Source organism: Muscardinus avellanarius, assembly GCF_963383645.1.
Source record: "Muscardinus avellanarius genome assembly, chromosome: 14".
NCBI classification, from domain to species: Eukaryota; Metazoa; Chordata; class Mammalia; order Rodentia; family Gliridae; genus Muscardinus; species Muscardinus avellanarius.
This window is the reverse complement of record NC_137800.1, coordinates 60,188,929-60,207,804: the sequence shown is the minus strand read 5'-3', so window position 1 is coordinate 60,207,804 and position 18,876 is coordinate 60,188,929. Positions and strand designations below refer to the sequence as shown.

Genomic DNA, 18,876 nt, shown 5'->3' with positions numbered 1-18,876 from the left:
TTTACCAGGTTTCAAGGTAGTAACTCACTCGCTCCCAGTATCACCGAGACTGTCCATTCACATTAGGCCAATTTCATCCTTTCCCTGGAGAAGGGGAAGAGCTTGAAGGAGAATAGCTAGTGCCAAGGCCGCGCGTGGGACGGTCATTGCCACTCTGCCCATAGCCCGGGCCGAGGCTGGCCAGGTGGCTGGAGGCTGGCCTGGCAGGCTGCTGAGACTCAGGCAGCCAGGAGAAAGCACTGTGCTAGGCCTCAGACTGCGAACTGGCCAGGCCTCCTGCCACAAGCCTGAAAGGTAATGATGGCCACTGGTTTACTTGTGATTTTCAATTAAGCATGACAGAAATTGATATTAAGTCCAATATTGAAGGTTCCAAGGGCTAGTTCATATAACCCAAAGATGTATTGCAGAAGTAGATCATAGCTTTTTTGTGTGTATATGGTACTGGGGATAGAACCCAGGGGTGATCAACCTTGGAGCTACCTCCAGACCATTTCACTTTTTAATTTCTTTGTGTGTTACTGGGGATGGAATCCAGAAGCATTCGACCTCCAAGCTAACCCCCAGACCTATTTTTAGTCTTTATTTTGAAACAGGGTCTCACGGAGTTGCAAAGGGCCTCATTAAGTAGTAGCTGAAGTTGTCCTTGAACCCAGATCCTCCTGTCTCAGCCTCCCAAATGCTGAGATACCGAGCATGTGCCACCACGCCTGGCTCACCTTTTAATTTTAAAAGCAAGTCTTGTTAAGTTGCTGAGGCTTGCCTCAAACCAACAAGCCTCCTCTCAGCCCCCCAGGTACAGGGCTCACAGGTGTGTGCCACTGCACCTGGATTTTTACTCTATTTACAACCTTCTTCCCAGGAAGACTCATGAGGTCTCCTCCTGTCATCAGATGGGGCTGATTCATCCTCTGACCAAGGCAGTGATGCCAAACCACCCATTACTTTCACCTCTTTCCTGAGCTTGCGAAACAGCACAGAAAAGGCACACAGTGAGTCTACTTACCTAGTACGCAGGATAAACAGAGCAATGGCCCCGCCTGCTGATCCTGACTAAAACGGGAGAAAGTGAAGAGGATGGTATGGCCATCGTAGGAGTTCTGCTTTCACTGCCTGTCAATGCCCAAGTGATCCACAGCATTGCTAAGAAAAGCCTATTTATGGAGAAGACCTCATTATTGTTCTTCATGATGTGAGGAGTATCTACTATTTCATTTATTCCATGTCTTCATTGTTTATTTATTTTTATTATTATTTTTTGGTACAGGGGATTGAGTCAGGGGCATTCTACCTCTGAGCTATTGACCCCCAGACTTATTTTATTTTTGATTTTCAAACAGGGTCGCAATTGCTGAAGGTCTCACCAAGTTGCTGAGGCAGGCCTTGAACCTGCAATCCTCTTGTCTTAGCCTCCCAAATACTGGGATTACAGGCGGGCGCCACCATGCCCAGCTTATTTTTGGTTTTAAATGAGTTGTACGGCTCCAGAAATAACCAGAGGTGCGATGGTTTTATAACGAATCAGGTGCTGCGAACCCTCTTCCAAGTCAATCACGTAGTCCCTAAAAAAGGAGGAGAAACAATTTGCTGTAGAGCTTGGTGGCCCCGTTACCAGGATATTTTCTACTCTGCAGACTCCTCACTCACCTCTGCTCATCTGCTTCTGGTTCCACCATTATATTTTCTTGTCGTTCTTTCACTCTCAGAAACACATACGAATCTAGGTCTGGTTTGGGGACTGCCAGGAAAACAATAATGCAGTCAGAAAGCACACAAAAGCAACGTGCCATGGGAAGTCACGGGGTTAATGGTATCAGGCACCAGGAACCTGAGGTGAAGAATCTGGGGAAGGCGGCAAGGGGGGAGATCTGGCTTCTTAAAACAACCACTCAGCCGGGCGTGGTGGCGCACGCTTGTCATCCCAGCATTCGGGAGGCTGAGACAGGAGGATCACGGTTCCTGGACAGCCTCAGCTACTTCGTGGGGCCCTTTGCAAGTCAGTGAGACTTGGTTTCAAAATAAAGAATATAATAATAGGGCTGGGGTTGTAGCTTGGAGTAGAATGCCCCTGGGTTCCATCCCCAGACCCGCAACAATCAAAAAACAAAACAAAGAAGCACTCATTCAGCAAATGCTGTATACTTACAAGGTACAGGGAAGGGATGGATGGAGTACCAAAACTTGGACAGCAACTAAGCCTGTGTGTGTGTGTGTGTATACACACATATATATACACACACACACATATATATACAGCTATGATAAAGTATAATTTTTGAGGGGATGGTACTGGGGTTGGAAGCCAGGGGAATTCTACCTCCAAGCAATACCCCCAGCCCTACTTTATTCTTTAGCGACAGGCAAACTTCGGTTCGCAAAAAGCCTCAGCTACTTAGTGAGGACCTCTGCAACTCAGTGAGACCCTGTTTTAAAATTAAAAAAAAAAAAAAAAAGCCGGGTGTGGTAGCACACACTTGTAATCCCAGTACTTGGGAGGCTGAGACAGGAGTTTTGCGTAGGTTCGAGGCCAGCCTCCACTACTTACTGAGGCTCTCAGCAATTCAGTGAGACCCTGTTTCCAAATAAAGAATAAAAAAAATCGGGCTGGGGGTATAGCTTGAAGTAGAATGCCCCTGGATTCTATCCCTAGTACCACCAAAAAAAAAAAAAAAAATTATATATATATGATGGTGCTGGACAGTCTACCTCCAAGCCCAACCCCCAGCCCTATTTTTTATTCTTTGAAATAGGGTCTCACTAATAGCTGAGGCTGGCTGTGAACCTGCGATCCTGTCTCAGCCTCTAAAGTACTGGGAATACAAGTGTGTGCCACCATGCCCTGCTCAGTCCCTTTTGAAAACTATTATTATTTTGCAGTACTGAGGATTGAATCGAGGGACATTCTACCTCAGACCTACATACCCAGCCCTATTTTTACTTGGAAACAGGTCTTGCTAAGTTGCTGGGGCTGAGTTTAAATCTGCGATCCTCATTTCTCAGCCTCCCAAGTGCTGGTATTATAGGGCATACCACACACCTGGCTAAAAAGTTTTATTTTGAAACAGGGCCTTGCTAAGTTGCTGAAGCTAACCTTGAACTTGCATTCTTCCTGTCTCAACCTCCGAAGTCGTGAGATTATAGGTGTGCACTACCACAGCTGGCAATAAGAGCAATTCTAATATACCTTATAAAATACTATACTCATACTGGGCATGGTGGCACATGCTTGTAATCCTAGGATTAGGGAGGCTAAGACTGGAGGATCACAGCTGGAGGATGGCCTCAGCTACCTTAGTAAGGTCCTTTGCAAGTCAGTGAGACCCTGTTTCAAAATAAATAAAAAATAGGGCTGGAGGTGTCGCTTGGAGGTAGAATGCCCCTGGGATCTATCCCCAGTACTGCATCCCCATGAGACGAAGCAAGATAAATGGCCATGTGTGACAATGGATCTGATAAGGAAGATATCATTATGCTAGTCAGAAGGATAAATAATTTAAAGCTTATGCATTATTTATTTCTAGAAATTTCCACTTACTATTTCTGGGTTATGGTTGACTGCGGGGGAGGAAAAACCTTGAAAAGCGAAATGGCAGACTACTGAACAGGCAAGCACAGCACGTGGTCTTTTTTTTGTTGTTGTTATTGGGGATTAAACCCAGGGTTGTGCTATCTCCAAGCTACCCCTCTATTCCTTTTTACCTTTTATTTATTTTTGTGGTAACTAGAGATTGGACCCAGGGGCTTTCTACCTCTGAGTTAAAACTCCAGCCTTAATTTTTTATTCTTATTTATTTATCTATTTTTGTGGTACTTGGGATAAAACCCAGGGGCCTTCTACCTCAGGGCTACACTCCCAGACCTATTTTATATTTTATTTTGAAATAGGGTCCAAGTTGCTGAAAGCCTCACTAAGTAGCAAGGCTGGCTTCGTACCTGTGCGATCCTCCTGTCTCAGTCTCCCAAGTACTGGGATTACAAGCATGCGCCACTACGCCCAGCTAATTTTTTATTCTTTAATTTGAACCAGTATCTCACTAAGTTGTTGAGAACCTCACTAAGTAGCTGAGGCTAGCTGTGAACGTGCAATCCTCTTGTCTCAGCCTCCCAAGTGCTGGAATTACAAGTGTGTCCACTATGCTCAGCTCCTTATCTTTTATTTTGAAACAGGGTCTTGCCAAGTCGCTGAGGCTGACATCCACCCTGTGATCCTCCCATCTCAGCATCCCAAGTACTGGGACCCAGGTGTTCACCATTGCACCTGACTAGCACATTGTCTTTCTAGATGAGGTGGTCGCCACGCATTTAGCAGCATACACTAATGAGAGGAGAAGGGGGAGATGTGGGCTTTGAAGGAAAGCCTAAGACTTGAAGAAGAAAAATGAGCCTGGAATGCAGTAGCAATAGCTGGGGCAGGAAACATATGAAGGAGAGAACAAGAGAAAGTTTGGGTCATGTGGTGAGTCTTGAATGTTAGACTAGAGAGCATACGTCCTTATTAGAAGTGATCCATCACTGATCAATTACAGGTTAAGAAGTTATTGCCGCCCATTTTCTTCTAACCTTTCCAGTAAGTGCCCCCACACTAGGCTGATCCCTGATAGCTGTCTCCTGCTCTCCCATTTGCACCTAGAGGACCACATCAACCTCAGATCCAGAGTTCTCATTCTAGGAGCTCAGCTCAGGTTTCATGACTGTGGGGCTCTCACCTATGGGAAGAGATTTAAGATACCTATCTCCAAAAGTCTTAGGAGGGTGGGTACGGTGGTGCATACCTGTTTTCCCAGTACTTGGGAGGCTGAGACAAGAGGACTGCAGGCCCATGGCCAGCCTCAGCAACTTAGCGAGGCCCTTAACAACTCAGTGAGACCCTGCTTCAAAATAAAAAAGAGTTGGAGGTATATCCTGTAGGTAGAATACAATATCCCTGGGTTCAATCCCCAGTACCAAAAAAACCCAGAACAACAAAATCCAAAAACACCTGAGGAGGGTCCCTGAGATGCTCCAGAGCTCTGGACCTGTTGGAGAAACTCCAACTTCACCAGAGTTGACTTGGCCCACTGGGTAGCCTCTAGTTCCAGAAACTCCGCCAAGGTTCCAACAAGCCTACCTACCAGGGCTGCCTATTTCTGCCATGCCACTTCCAGTTCCAGGAGCCTGGTGTTTGTCCTTGGCAGGGATCTAACACAAGCAACACGTGAGTATCTTAGGATGTGTCCATGAGTGTCAAGTAGGAGTGCTGGGGCAATGGCCTAGATCCACTTCCAGGAATTCATATGCACGCCCATCGGCTGACATGACCAACTGGAGATTGGCTGGGCAGTGACCGCTTTACTAAAGTGCAGGCACCAGTGGCTGGCAAAAGGAGGGAAGTGCAGTAGGCCTTTGTTTCCCTTAGGCAGGCTCAACAAAATGATTAATCACAGCTCCACAAATCTGATGTGGGGGTGGTTTGCTCTTGGCATTGAGATAACTTGCACCCTGTGCCCCAAATTCACATGTGGAAGTTCTAATTCTCAGGACCTCAGAATGTCCAGAGACAGGGCTTTTAAGGAGATCCATTTATTTATTTTTATTTTTTTGGTACTGAGAATGGAACCAAGGAGCATCGTACCTCCAAGCTACACCCCCAGCCCAATATAAATTGTTTCCCTGAGTTGCAAAGGGTCTCGCTGAGTAGCTGAGGCTATTCACTAACAGCATCCTCTGGTCTCTGCCTCCCAAATGCTGGGACTACAAGCCTGTGCCACGCCCAGCCTAAGCAGACAAATTTAAATGAGGTTATTTGGGCAGGCCCAGATCCTATCTGACTGGTGTCTTTATAAAAAGGAGATTAAGACATCAGAGAATGGTATTAGTAACTTTATTTTCTTCTTGGGCCTTGTGTACTCTAGGCAAATGCTCTATCATTGAGCCACACCCCAGCCCAGTATTAGCATCTTTATAAAAGAAGGTGAAGGAGGGCTAGTGGTGTACCTCAGAGGAAGAGCACTTGCCTACCATGGGCTAGACCCTGGGTCTGATCCCCAGTGTGAAAGGAAGGAAAAGAGGGGAGGGAGGGGGCCTAAGATAGCTTCTTTCCCCTTTCCTTTTGCCCTGTGATGACACACAGAAGACACCATGATGGGGGCCACCATGATGGGGGCCAGGTCCTCACCAGATAGCACATCTTCTGGCACCATGATCCTGGCCTTCTCAGCCCCCAGAACCATGAGCAGCTCATAGGGCTAACAGCATCCCACTGCCACAAGGTCCCAGCAAAGTGGAGTCAGCTCTACCTAAGCAGAGGTGAATTTCCAGGGCCCACAAGCTCAGCGTCTGAATTGGAGCTCCAGGTCTCCTGCAGATCTGCTCTGGAAATTTTGCCTCAAAAGGTCTGGCTCAGATGGCAGGATATGAAAACACTGTGGAACATGGATTTCACCAACTAGCCCAGCTGATGGGTTAAGATTAAGTGTTGCTAATGCTCTCCTCAACTTGGCTGGAATTCAGTGCCAATATGGGAGGGCTTGGGTGGAGGTCTGGCTCAACACCCTTCACTCCTCTGCTTTCCTGCCCTCACACTCACCCTTTCCTGCAGGGCGTGGTAGTGACCCCAGGATCTGGATGTCTGAGACAGGAAGAACATAGGCAGGAGGCCAGCCTTGGCAACTTAGTGAGACCCTGTTTTTTGTGGGGGAGGGTGGTACTGGGGTTCCTGGAAGCTCTTCTACCTCCGGGCTACACTCCCAGACCTATATATATATATATTTTATTTTTATTTATTTATTTATTTATTTATTTATTTATTTATTTATTTTAATTTGGAAACAGGGTCTCTTAAGCCAGCACGATTCTCCTGTCTCCACCTCCCAAGCGCAGGGATTACACGCGTGTGCCACCATGCCCAGCTGAGACCCTGTTTTAAAAATAAAAAATAAAAAGGGCTGGGGGTGTAGCTCAGAGGTAGAGAAAGTCTCACAAAGGGATAAGCAGCCCTTAGAAGCAACTAAGAAACCCACTATGGTTTCCCAACTTTCTATTTAAGTCTTCTCTTCTAGCTGGAGAGGCCCTAGCATTCTGAAATCTGTGAAGAAAAGCCTACTGGCCCTGAGAGCTGAAGTGATGTTGGCATGACCTCCACATCCCAGTGCTCACAAGAGCCCAGTACAGCTGGTGTGGTGGAGCACTCCTGTTATCCCAGTACTTGGGACGGTGAGGAGGATTACAGGTTCAAGGCCAGCCTCGGCAACTTAGTGAGACCCTGTTTCAAAATAAAAAATAAAAAGGGCCGGGGAGGGGTAGCTCTGAGGTAGAATAACTCTGGGTTCAACTCTCAGTACCAAACACAAAAAGGAGAGACTAGTACATTGCATATGGCTGCTGAGGGGATAGACAGCTTAGTACTAAATGAGTCTCTGTCTAGAATGATAGGAAAAGAACATAGGCTCAACCTAACCTGAAGGACACGAATGTAACTGAAATAGCAACCTTGGTATCTGCTTTTAATTATATCATTATCATCATCATTACTATTATTACCAGTAGTAGTAGTTATAGTAGTAGTAATAGTGGTAGTAGTAGTAGTAGTATTGGAGATTGAATCCAGGGGCATTTTATCTCTGAGCCACAATCCCAGCCATTTTTATTTTTATTTATTTTTATTTTTTTGTGGTACTGGGGGTGGAATCCAGGGGCTTTCTACCTCCAGGATATACTCCCAGACCTATTTTATATTTTATTTGGAAACAGGGTCTCACTAAGTTGCTGAGAGTCTCACTAAGTAGCTGAGGCTGGCTTCGAACCTGTGCGATCCTCCTGTCTCAGCCTTCCAAGTGCTGGGATTATAAGCGTGCACTACCACGCCTGGCTGCCATTTTTATTTTTGAAACTGGCCTTGCTAAGTTGCTGAGACTGGCTTCAAACCTGTGATCCTCCTGTCTTACTTTCCCAGGTACTGGAATTACAGGTGTGCCCCACCACACCTGGCTAATTTTGGTTTAAACCCAAATCTTTTTTTCTCTTTGCTGCCCATCTACATACTTATTTTTCCATATTTGAAGGGGAAAAAGAGCGAAGACCAATATCCTACTCTTAGGCACCTGATGATACTTGGATGTAAACCACAGCACTTTGATTCTGGGCTGAAAGACATGGTCCTGCTTACCTGCCCTTAAGAGGTCTACCTTCTGTAAGTTCGGAGGCATGTGCTTTAAGGCAACGTTTTTCAGATAGGCTTCTGTGTGAGCCATGTACCTGAAACACAGAAGTTCAAACAGCTGTGGCACACATTGACTGCTAGGAGTCACCTGGCTATCAACAACGGGTAAGGCTCTGGAAGGGCTTCATGGGGGCAACCACCCAAATGCAAGCTCACAAGCCAAGGGCAGAGTCCCCCGCTTGCTGCTCACTCACTCTTTAGCAAAGACAAACTCCTCTGGGGAGAGGCTGGAGGGTTCCCCTTCAGGCCGCATTTTCTCCTTCTCCAGGACGTGAGGGAAAAACTTCTCTATCTGTGAGTATAAATAAAGACCATGCAAATATCTGTCGGGATTCAAGTGTCAAACATAACTGCTTTGGAAAGAGGCTGAGGTTAGTTTATTTATTTATTTTATTTTATTTTCATTTTTTGTGGTACTGGGGGTGAAACCCAGGGGCTTTTCTACCTCAGGCTATACTCCCAGACCTACTTTATACTTTATTTGGAAACAGGGTCTAAGTTGCTGAGAGCCTCACTAAGTAGCTGAGGCTGGCTTCGAACCTATGCAATCCTCCTGTCTCAGCCTCCTAAGCACTGGGATTACAAGTGTGCGCCACTACACACAGCTGAGGTTAGTTTAAATATGGACAAGGGGCTGGGTTTTAGATTAGTAATAGAATTTTTGCATTCTGGGCTCTGGGTTCAATCTCCAACACTACAAAAAAAAAAAAAAAAAAAAAAGGGTAAAACTTGACAAACTGACAGGTTTTCATGAGTAAGACTCCCAGCTCCCCTCCTTCCTTAATTTTTTTCTTGGTATCAGGGATTGAACTCAGGGGCATTCTACTTCCGAGCTACATGCCCAACTCTATTTTCATTTTTATTTGGAGAGATGACCTCACTAAATTGCTGAGAGTCTTGCTGAGTTGCTGAGGCTAGCCTTGAACCTGTGATCAATCTTCCTGTCTCAGCCTCCCGATTACTAAGATTACAGGTATGTGCCACCATGCCTGACTCTGGTTAAGACTCCTTCTAATGACAGGATCCATGCTCTGGACAGGTTTCCAAAAGATCAGAGAGAAGATAAAGACTAAAAAGGAAGACAGCTCAAAATGGATGGGAGGCTTTCGTAAAAGAAAATGTGAAAATTGATACTGAAGAAGAAAGGATACCACTGAACATTTTATGTAATTGTACATGGCATTCTTCTATGAGCTAAAATTAGAAAAGGCTGTGATAGTTTGGAGATGGGCAAATTCCTGAATTTTCTAAATTGGAACGGTAGTACAGCTTTCAATATGGACAAGTGGCCTTCACACTCGTCCATAGCAACACTGTATTAGAATGGGCAATTTTAAGAGTTCGTTTGTAAAATCAAAGAAAGGGATGTAGCTAACATGAAGATTTATCTGGCCAAAAGGAAAGAATAAATAAAAATAGAGGGCAAGTGGCCTGGTTCTTAGGGGCAGGGTGGGGAGTCACAGTATATGTCTACTTTTTCCTTTTACATTTTTCTTACATGTATGTATGTAAGACTTTTGTGGTACCAAGGATTAAACCCAGGGGACCTCTATCACTGAGCTCCATCCTTAGCCCTTTATTTTTCATTTCTTATTTTGAAACTGGGTTTTATGAAGTTGCTGAGGCCGGCCTAAAACCTGTGCTCCTCCTGTCTCAGCCTCTCAAGGACTGGGATTACAGGCCTGGACCACCATGCCCAGTTTGTGAACCTGTTTCTTGAATATCATCTGATTATGTCTTTTAAACCAAACTGAAGGTGGGACTGGGTGACAGTATAAATTGGGAGGTTCACAAATATTTGAATAAAGAATATTGGTTGTCAGTGTCTTATTTTCAAGTCACTCCACTATGTCACACTCTGATGTAGTGCTTTTCTGTCCCTTTCTTTCTGCCTTTGTAATAATAAAAACTGCTTAAGCTTGCAAAAAAAATATTGGTTGTATGGACAGCTATCAATCTGCAGGGAAGTCTCTAATAAAATATTTCTAGAGAGACTCTTAGCAATCTAGTGAAACCCTATTTCAAAAACAAAAAGTAGCTGGGCATGGTGGCACACACTTGTAATTCCAGTACTTGGGAGGCTGAAACAGAATTGCGCAGGTTCGAAGCCAGCCTCAGCTACTTAGTGAGGCTTTCAGCAACTTAATGAGACCCTGTTTCAAAATAAAATATAAGTCAGGGGCGTAGCTCGGAGGTAGAGGCCCCTGGATTGCATCCCCAGGACCACACACACACACAAAAAAAAAAGTAAAATGAGACTGGAGGTAAAGCTCAGAGTACAGTACAACTGGGTTTAATCCCTAGTAGCAAATAAATAAATAAGATTCCAGGTGGTAAACTGGGCACAGTGGCCTATAATCCTAGTCCTTGGGAGGCTGAGACAAGAGGACTGAAAGGTTGAGGTCAGCTTCAGCAATGTAGTGAGACCCAGTTTCAAAATAAAAAATAAAAAGGGCTAGAGGTATAGTTCAGAGGTAGAATACCCCTGAGTTTAATCCCTAGTACTGAAGAACCCTGAATTGTTAATAAGACTTAGGCAGAGCGAAATCCTTCTGTCTCTAAAGCTATCAGCCAAAGAGCTGCAGCCAGGTGACCTTGGTCAGCTAAGAACTGGCTGTTAGCCCAGCTGAACACTGACTGATAAAACCAACCAATCCCTTTGCACCGGACCAACCTTGCTCAGATGTAGCTAGTTCCCCCACTCCTACCCTAACCACCATAAAAGCTTCGTCTCTACTGCTGAAGGGACTCTCAGTACGGATCCACTCTAACGGTAAAGTCTGAGAGTCTGAGCTTAAGCCCGAATAAAGGCTCTTTGCTTTTAAGGTGTTGGTCTCCTGGTGGTCTTTGGGGACTTCTTGAACTGGGCATAACAGTACTACTAACTAATCATAAATCCAGGTGGTATAATTTGAGAAGGATATTGAGGAAAGGTCATTAAAATAAATGGATCCAAGTGGTTGAACTGTTTAACTGAAGTGAAGACCTGGATGAGATGACGGCTGCCTTCAGACCTCTGAAGCATTCTGGCATTGAAGATAATGTGTTGGATTAGAAATAACTAAGGAGACAAATGGAATTCCAAGAAAGTAAGAATCTTCGAGGATTAAAACAGACAACATACAAAATATGAATGTTTCACAACTTCATTTTATGTTGGATAGAAGGAGGCAGAATGTCAAATTATCATGTTGTTTGACAATGTCTGTTTGACAGATGCAAAATATATTTTAAAACTAGCTTTGAACTGGGCATGGTGACGCACACTTATAATCCGTTGGGAGGCTGAGACAGGAGGATTCTAAGTTCAAGGTCAGCCTCAATTACTTAGTGAGGCCTTCTGCAACTTAGCAAGAGCTTGTTTCAAAATAAATAATAAAAAATAGGGCTGTGGGTGTAGTTCATAGATAGAATGCTCCTGAACACCCTGCATTCAATCCCCAGCACCACCAAAAGAAAAAAAAAAGAGCAAACTAGTTCTTCCTGGTCAGTATTACCTGTCAGGCCAATGCAAATAACTGCACCCTCAGTACTGCCTTGTAGTAACCCTATGAGCACCATACATATACCAAATAGACTGAAGTGTCTACGGTGACTCCCCCTGGGCTGCTTCCCAAAGCAGCTTCTCACCTTCCTTATTATTCTTGGCTACAGTGAGGTTGGACACTTAGCAGCATCTTTAGGCCCGGGACCCTTCCAGGCCCTGTCCCAACCTCTTCCCAGTTGATATTACAAACTTCACTGCCTTAACGTCTACAGGTATCTCCATGTCAAACCTTTGTGAGTCGACAACGCAAGTAGCTGCTGAGGACATAGCGGATCCGCTCCATCTCCATTCGGTGGATACTGACTTTTAGATCCCCTTTCTTGGCTCTCCTAAGATTTTCTTCCTATCAAAGAGAAACTAAAGTTTATTAAAAACAAAATGTCAAAGAACAACAACCGTGCCGGGTGTAGTGATGCACGCTTGTAATCCCCGCGCTTGGGAGGCTGAGACAGGAGGATCGCACAGGTTCGAAGCGAGGCTCAGATACTTAGTGAGGCTCTCAGCAACTTAGTGAGACCCTGTTTCCAAATAAAATGTAAAATAGGTCTGGGAATATAGCCCGGAGGTAGAAAGCCTCTGGGTTCCACCCCCAGTACCACAAAAAAAAAAAAAAAAAAAAAAACAACCATCAGCACTGGTAATGAGGACTCAATGATTGTTCAGCCAAAGGAATACAAAAAGCTCTTACAATATAAAGGTTCTCATTTCCAAATTTCTTCCACCTAGATTTATTGAACATCTGATATGTCCTAAGCATGGAGCTGAAATCTATGGACATGAAGCAAATGGAACACAAGCACTGCCTGGCATGGGGGTGCACACTGTCATTCCAGTACCTGGGAGGCTGACATGGGAGGATCGCAGATTTGAGGCCAGTCTTTGCAGCTTAGTGAGGCCCCCAGCAACTCAGAGCTTGTTTTGTTTTGTTTGTTTGTTTTCGTATTAGCGATAGAACCCAGGGGAATTCTACCCCCAAGCTACAACCCCAGCTCTATTTTTTATTCTTTTTATTTTTATTTTATTTTTTAAAATAAATTTTATTGGTGCATTGTAGTCATACTTCTTAATAGGATAAAAAAAACTTGAGATATACATGCACACATCACCCAATCAGCCCTAACCCAATCCCTAACCCCTACCTTCCCCCTCCCTCCTTCCCATGCTTGGTTTCCTGATTAACTTTGATGTTTCTTTAAGTACATCATTTTCTTTAAAGCATTTCCCTCTTCCCCCTACCATCCGCTCAGATAGGTCACTTTAATTGCTTCTCTATAGGATCTCTTCTTCATCTAGAGTTCCTCCTGTTACCCATTTCTCCCTAGTTTTTGCACATTAGGGAAAGCGTCTGATTTCTTCTTTTTTTGTGACATTTCACTGCAAATGCCATAATTTTGTTCTTTATGGCTGGGCAAATTCCACTGTGTACACATCCCAGAGTTTTATAATCCACTCATCTGTTGAAGGACATCTTGGCTGGTTCCAGTTTGGCAATGGTGAATTGGGCATCTATGAACATGGTTGCTCATGCATTAGTCTGGTATTTTGGTTTTCATTCTTTTTGGAAGATACCCAGAGGTGGTATTGCTGGGTTATATGGTAAGTTTGTTTTCCTTCTTCTGAGGATCTTCCATACTGTTTTCCAAAGTGATTGCATTATTATTATTATTTTTTTTTTTGGTGTTCAATTCCAACTTTCTTTTATTTTTTATTTATTTTATTTTTATACATTTATTTATTTATTTTCAGAAAAAAAATCTATCCTAACATGAAATATGAACTCTAAACACCCAAAACAATCACGAAAAAGAACACAGCTAGAAGATATACAATTTCTGATTTCAAACCTTATAAAGCAACAATAATCAAAACAGTATAGTACTGCTATAAAGGCAGTTATATAAACAAGTGGAGTAAAATAAAAAGCCTAGAAATAAACTCTTCCATATATGGCCAAGTTATTTTTGACAAGGTTTCCAAGAACATTTGGTAAATAATAATCTTTTCTCTAAATATTGTTGAAAAATAACAATTACATGAAAAGGCATAAAATTGGACCCTTACCTAAGACCATATACAAATATTAACTCAAAAGAGATAAAAGACCTAAATGTAAATCTTAAAACTATAAAGTTTAAGAAAAAAACATGGGTCATAAAACTTCACAACATTGAAACTGGCAGTGATTTCTTAGATATGATTCTAAAGCCACAGGCAATGAAAGAATAAACAAACTTCATAAAAAAATAAAAAATATTGTACATCCAAAGACAATGAAAACAGAATTAAAAGTTACTGATAGAATGGGATAAAATATTCCCAAATGCTTAGCCGGGCATGGTGGTGCATGCTTGTAATCCCACCATTTGGAGGCTGAGACTGGAGGATCGCGGTTCGCAGACAACCTCAGCTACTTAGTGAGGCCCTCTGCAAATTAGTGAGACCCTGTTTTAAATCTGAAGGTATATTAATATTCTATATAGAAATCCTAAAAAATAGCAACAATAAAAGCAAACAATACAATTTAGAAATAGGTACAAGACTAAAATAGGTAACGAATCTCCAAAGATTTTTATATGACCAATAAACACATGAATATTACTCATCATTAATATATCTAATCATTAAGGAAATACAAATAAAAACTATAGTGAAATACTACGTCACATTTGTTAGGATGACTACTTAACATGAATTACCTTGCTCCAGCCCTTTACCTTGAATTTGTTACTATCTTTACTTGTAAAGTGTGTTTCTTGTAAACAGCAGATGGATGGATTCTGGTTTTTAATCCATTTTGCCTCTTTATGTCTTCTTATTGGGAAATTGAGGCCATTTACATTCAGTGTGATTATTGAGAGATAACTTTTAATTCCTAACATGTTAAGATTTTATTTCTGTTTGAAATTCTGTTTATTCTTCTTTGCTTAGTTGTCTGCTGGATGGAAAATCTTGTTTCTCTGGTTCTGGTGTGTATGACCTATTTCTTCTTTGTAGTTAATTTGAGTATTTTCTCTAGTGCTGGTTTTGAAGACATAAATTCCTTCAGTTTCTGTTTGTCATGGAAGCTTCTTATTTCCCCAACTAATTTGATAGATAGTTTTGCTGGGTAGGAAATTTTTGTTTTCTTTAAGAGTCTGAAATATGTTACTCCAAGGCCTTCTGGCTTTCATGACTTGGTTTTTGAAGTCTGGAGTGATTCCAATTGGTTTGCCTCTGAATGTCACTTGGCCTTTGTTTTTGTTGCCTTTAAGATTCTCTGCTTGGCTTCCACATTGGTCATTTTGACAATTATGTGGTGTGAGGAACCTTTTCTCTGATCCTGTCTAAAGGGAATTCTATAGGTTTCCTGGACCTATGTATTGACCTCTTGCTCTATGTTTGGAAAATTTTCTGCTATTATTTCTTTGAAGAGATTATTGATCCCTTTGGTGTCACCTTCTTTCCCCTCCTCTATTCTAATTACTCTTAGGTTAGCTCTCTTAAAATGGGCCCATATTTCTTCAATGTCAGAATACTGCTGTCTGATCTTCTTTTCTAAGTTATTAATTATGCGTTCGATTTTGGAGTGATCATCTTCTATGAGCGAGATTCTATTCTCCTTGTGGTCTAATCTATTTGTGTGTGTGTGTGTGTGTGTGTGTGTGTGTGTGTGTGGTACTGGGGGTGGAACCCAGAGGCTTTCTACCTCCAGGCTATACTCCCAGACCTATTTTGTATTTTATTTGGAAACAGGGTATCACTAAGTTGCTGAGAGCCTCACTAAGTAGCTGAGGCTGGCTTCGAACCTGTGCGATCCTCATGTCTCAGCCTCCCAAACGCGAGGATTACATGCGTACACCACCACGCCTGATATGCATCAGTGATTTAAATACGTAAAATAAAGTTAAAAAGAGAAAAAATTATAGCATTGAGTCCCCCCAATAGAATGATCCCAAATAAACAATGGAGGATGCACGAGACCGTGGTGGTGCCAGGCTGGGCGTTTTCCCACAGGGAGCTGCAAATAGGGTGTGGTATCTCTGCCACTGCTACTCCTTCACTGGGTTGGTCTGTAAAATTTCAACCCAGGGAGATTATCAAAGCTGCACAAGTCCCTGGGCATGCAGTGCTGGGATTTCTCCTGTAGGAGCTGCAATTTCCCTTATGGTTATTTTGCATGCGGATCTGTAGCTGTCATGGGCCTGGTGAACTCGCTGCCTCTGCTGGCAATATGGAGCTGCTGCCATGTCCTCGGCCGTGAGGCTGGCGTATTTCTTTTCTGGTTTGGAGCTCCATTCTGAGTCCCTGGAAGGCGTGATGATCTTGTCCACTGGGAGTTTTAGACGTTCGTTGCGCTGGAAGAACTGCTGAATTATACCCAAATGATCTGCAGCTGCTCACTTCAGCTCCTTGTTTACCTTTCTTCTCTAGAGCCTGGTGCTGTGAGGGAAGAAGGCGCTGGCGCGGCTCTGCCACCGCATTGCAGGCTGGTTCCTTTTCTGGTCTAGGGTTGTTCTTCTAGACTTCTTTTTCTCTGTCCCTTGTGTTTACATTTTTTATTTCCCTGCTGATAGTGTTTTCTGGCTATGAAAAGTGCAGATTTTGTGGCAATAGAGATTGAGTTTTGGCAGGACTCGTAAACGCTGCTTTTCTCGGTCGCCATCTTCCCGAAAGTCCTCATTTCCAATTTATTTCTTTTCATTTTTCCTTGTGTGTGTGAGAGAGAGAGAGAAAGAGAGAGAGAGAGAGAGAGAGAGAGAGAGAGAGAGAGAGAGAAAAGGACTAAACCCATGGCCACACACACACACACACACATGTGTATATGTGTGTGTGTGTGTGTGTGTGTGTGTGTGTGTGTGTATATATATATATATATATATTTTTTTTTTGGTGGTACTGGGGTTCCTGGAAACCCTTTTAACTCCAGGCTACATTCCCAGACCAATTTTTATGGTTTTTTTTTGGAAACAGGGTCTCTTAAGCCAGCAAGGCTGGCTTAAGATCCTCCTGTCTCCGCTTCCCAAGCATGGGGATTACAAGCGTGTGCCACCACACCCAGCTTCACACATATTTTTTGATTATATAAATATAACTATAGTCTTACTGTATAAAGCTTACACAATACTAATTTACTTTTAGAAAATAACCATTTAGATAGAATTTGAATATAGTCAGTCACAAGGGCCCTTAACCTCAATTTACTCCCAAAGATTTTATAGCACACAGAAGAAATGTCTACAGGGTCTATAAAGCAGTATTATAACACTAGACAAGAAACTAGATATCCAGATTGAGGGAGGGTTCTGGGGATTAAACCTAGGGGCAACCTACCTTTGAGCTACATCTCAGCACTCTTTAAATTTGAAATAGTGTTTCACTAAAGTACTGAGGCTGGGGCATGGAAGATGGCAGTGGCCGCAGCAGCAACCACAGCCACAGTGGTGACAGTTGGCAGCAGCCAAATAGGACATGTATTCCTCTAAGAAACCCTGGACAACAGATTTTGGTTTAATATCCAATTGGGACAATACAGAGAAATTTCCAGTCATGACTTCCTATTTAAAATAAGAGAGAGAGGAGACAGACCAAGATGGTGGTGGCCAGTATTTGGGTGAGGCAGACGGATCCAATCCAACCCACCTTGAACTGTTGAAGAAATCTCCCCAAAATTAGACTGCTCCTGTCCCACATGCTCAGGAATTCTGGACAACATACTATGTAAGGAAAATGTTTAGGAGGAGAACCAAGATGGCAGCGACAGCGGCCAGTATTTGGGAGAGGCAGACAGAGCCAATCCAATCCACCTTGAACTTTTGAAAGAAATCTCCCCAAAAGTAGACTACTCCTTCCCTACATGCTCAGGAACTCTAGACAACATACTATGTAAGAAAAATGTTCGGGGCGTGTCAGAGGGAGCCCTGCATAGCCAGGTCGGCCAGTGTGCCACGCATCTTGGGAGACAACTGCGCTTCTCACCATCGCGCTCCTCTGGGCAGCGCTGCAGGCCGGATGCACTCAAAGCAGTATATCCTGCTCTCCGTGGTGAAGCTGGGGACCTCCGCTCTTAGTGGGGAGATAAAATCCATGGCTGCTAAGTACTCAACCTCTGCGAAACACACGTACTGTTTTCTTTTATTAAAAAATAATGAAGAGAAGAGACCAGATGGCAGTGGTGGCCAGTATTCAGGAAAGGCAGGCAGATCCAATCCAATCCACCTTGAATTTTTGAAGAAATCTCCCTGAAAGTAGACTGCTTCTGCTCAAATCCTCAGAAACTCTGGACAACATACTATGTAAGAAAAATGTTCAGGAGAGAACCAAGATGGTGGCAGTGGCAGCCAGTATTCGGGAAAGGCAGGCAGATCCAATCCAATCCACCCTGAACTTTTGAAGAAATCTCCCCAAAAGTAGACTGTTCCTGTCCCACATGCTCAGGAACACAGGACAACATACTATGTAAGAAAAATGTTCGAGGCGCATTAGAGGGAGCCCCACATAGCGGGGCTGGCCAGTGAGCCAAGCGTCCCAGGAGACAACAGCGTTCATGGCCTCTGCACTCCTCTGCGCAGTGCTGGGGGCCAGGGTGCGCTCAAAGCAGCAGAACCCGCTCTCTGTGGTGAAGCTGTGGACCTCTGCCTTCAGAGGGGAGACAAAATTCATTGCTACTAGGTATTCGAGCTCCCAGCTATTGCAAAAGACATATACTGTTTTCTCCTAATATATATATATATGAAAATAATTGGGATTCTGTAGACGACCTGCCCACAGTGACAGAGACAAGAGCATACCGCCCTGTGAGGCCAGTGCTGGGGCCTGCGAGGCCAGGATCAATCGGAGCCTGCCATGCAGTGAGGCTGGTGCTGGGGCCTGCGAAGCCAGGATCAGAGCCTGCCTGTGCTGGGGCCTGCAATGCAGGGATTGGAGCATACCATGCAGTGAGGCCAAGACTGTGGCCTGCTGCACAGCAAAGGGCCAGTAGGTCCCTGCAATTGTGAGGTCAGGAAGCACTTGAAGCTGCTGCTGTCTCACCCCCATCTCTCAGCAGATCTCCAGATCCAAGTGACCTTCTATTAAAAAATTGGGTGTGATGTCGGGTGTGGTGGCGCACACTTGTAATCCCCGCGCTTGGGAGGCTGAGACAGGAGGATTGCAC

General features: G+C 43.8%; 1 protein-coding gene across 1 annotated transcript in view; it reads right to left on the bottom strand.

Annotated features, from left to right (window-relative positions):
- Positions 1–1,465: 1,465 nt before the first annotated feature.
- GINS4 (GINS complex subunit 4) overlaps positions 1,466–18,876 on the bottom strand; it is a gene marked incomplete at both ends in the record, with an annotated part of 28,074 nt that continues 10,663 nt past the window's right edge. Inside the window, 5 exons of the mRNA XM_080709699.1 lie at positions 1,466–1,562; positions 1,648–1,738; positions 8,144–8,232; positions 8,392–8,489; positions 11,974–12,087. Of these exons, the coding sequence (XP_080565825.1) occupies positions 1,466–1,562; positions 1,648–1,738; positions 8,144–8,232; positions 8,392–8,489; positions 11,974–12,087 (489 nt within the window). The remainder of the gene's footprint in view (positions 1,563–1,647; positions 1,739–8,143; positions 8,233–8,391; positions 8,490–11,973; positions 12,088–18,876) is intronic.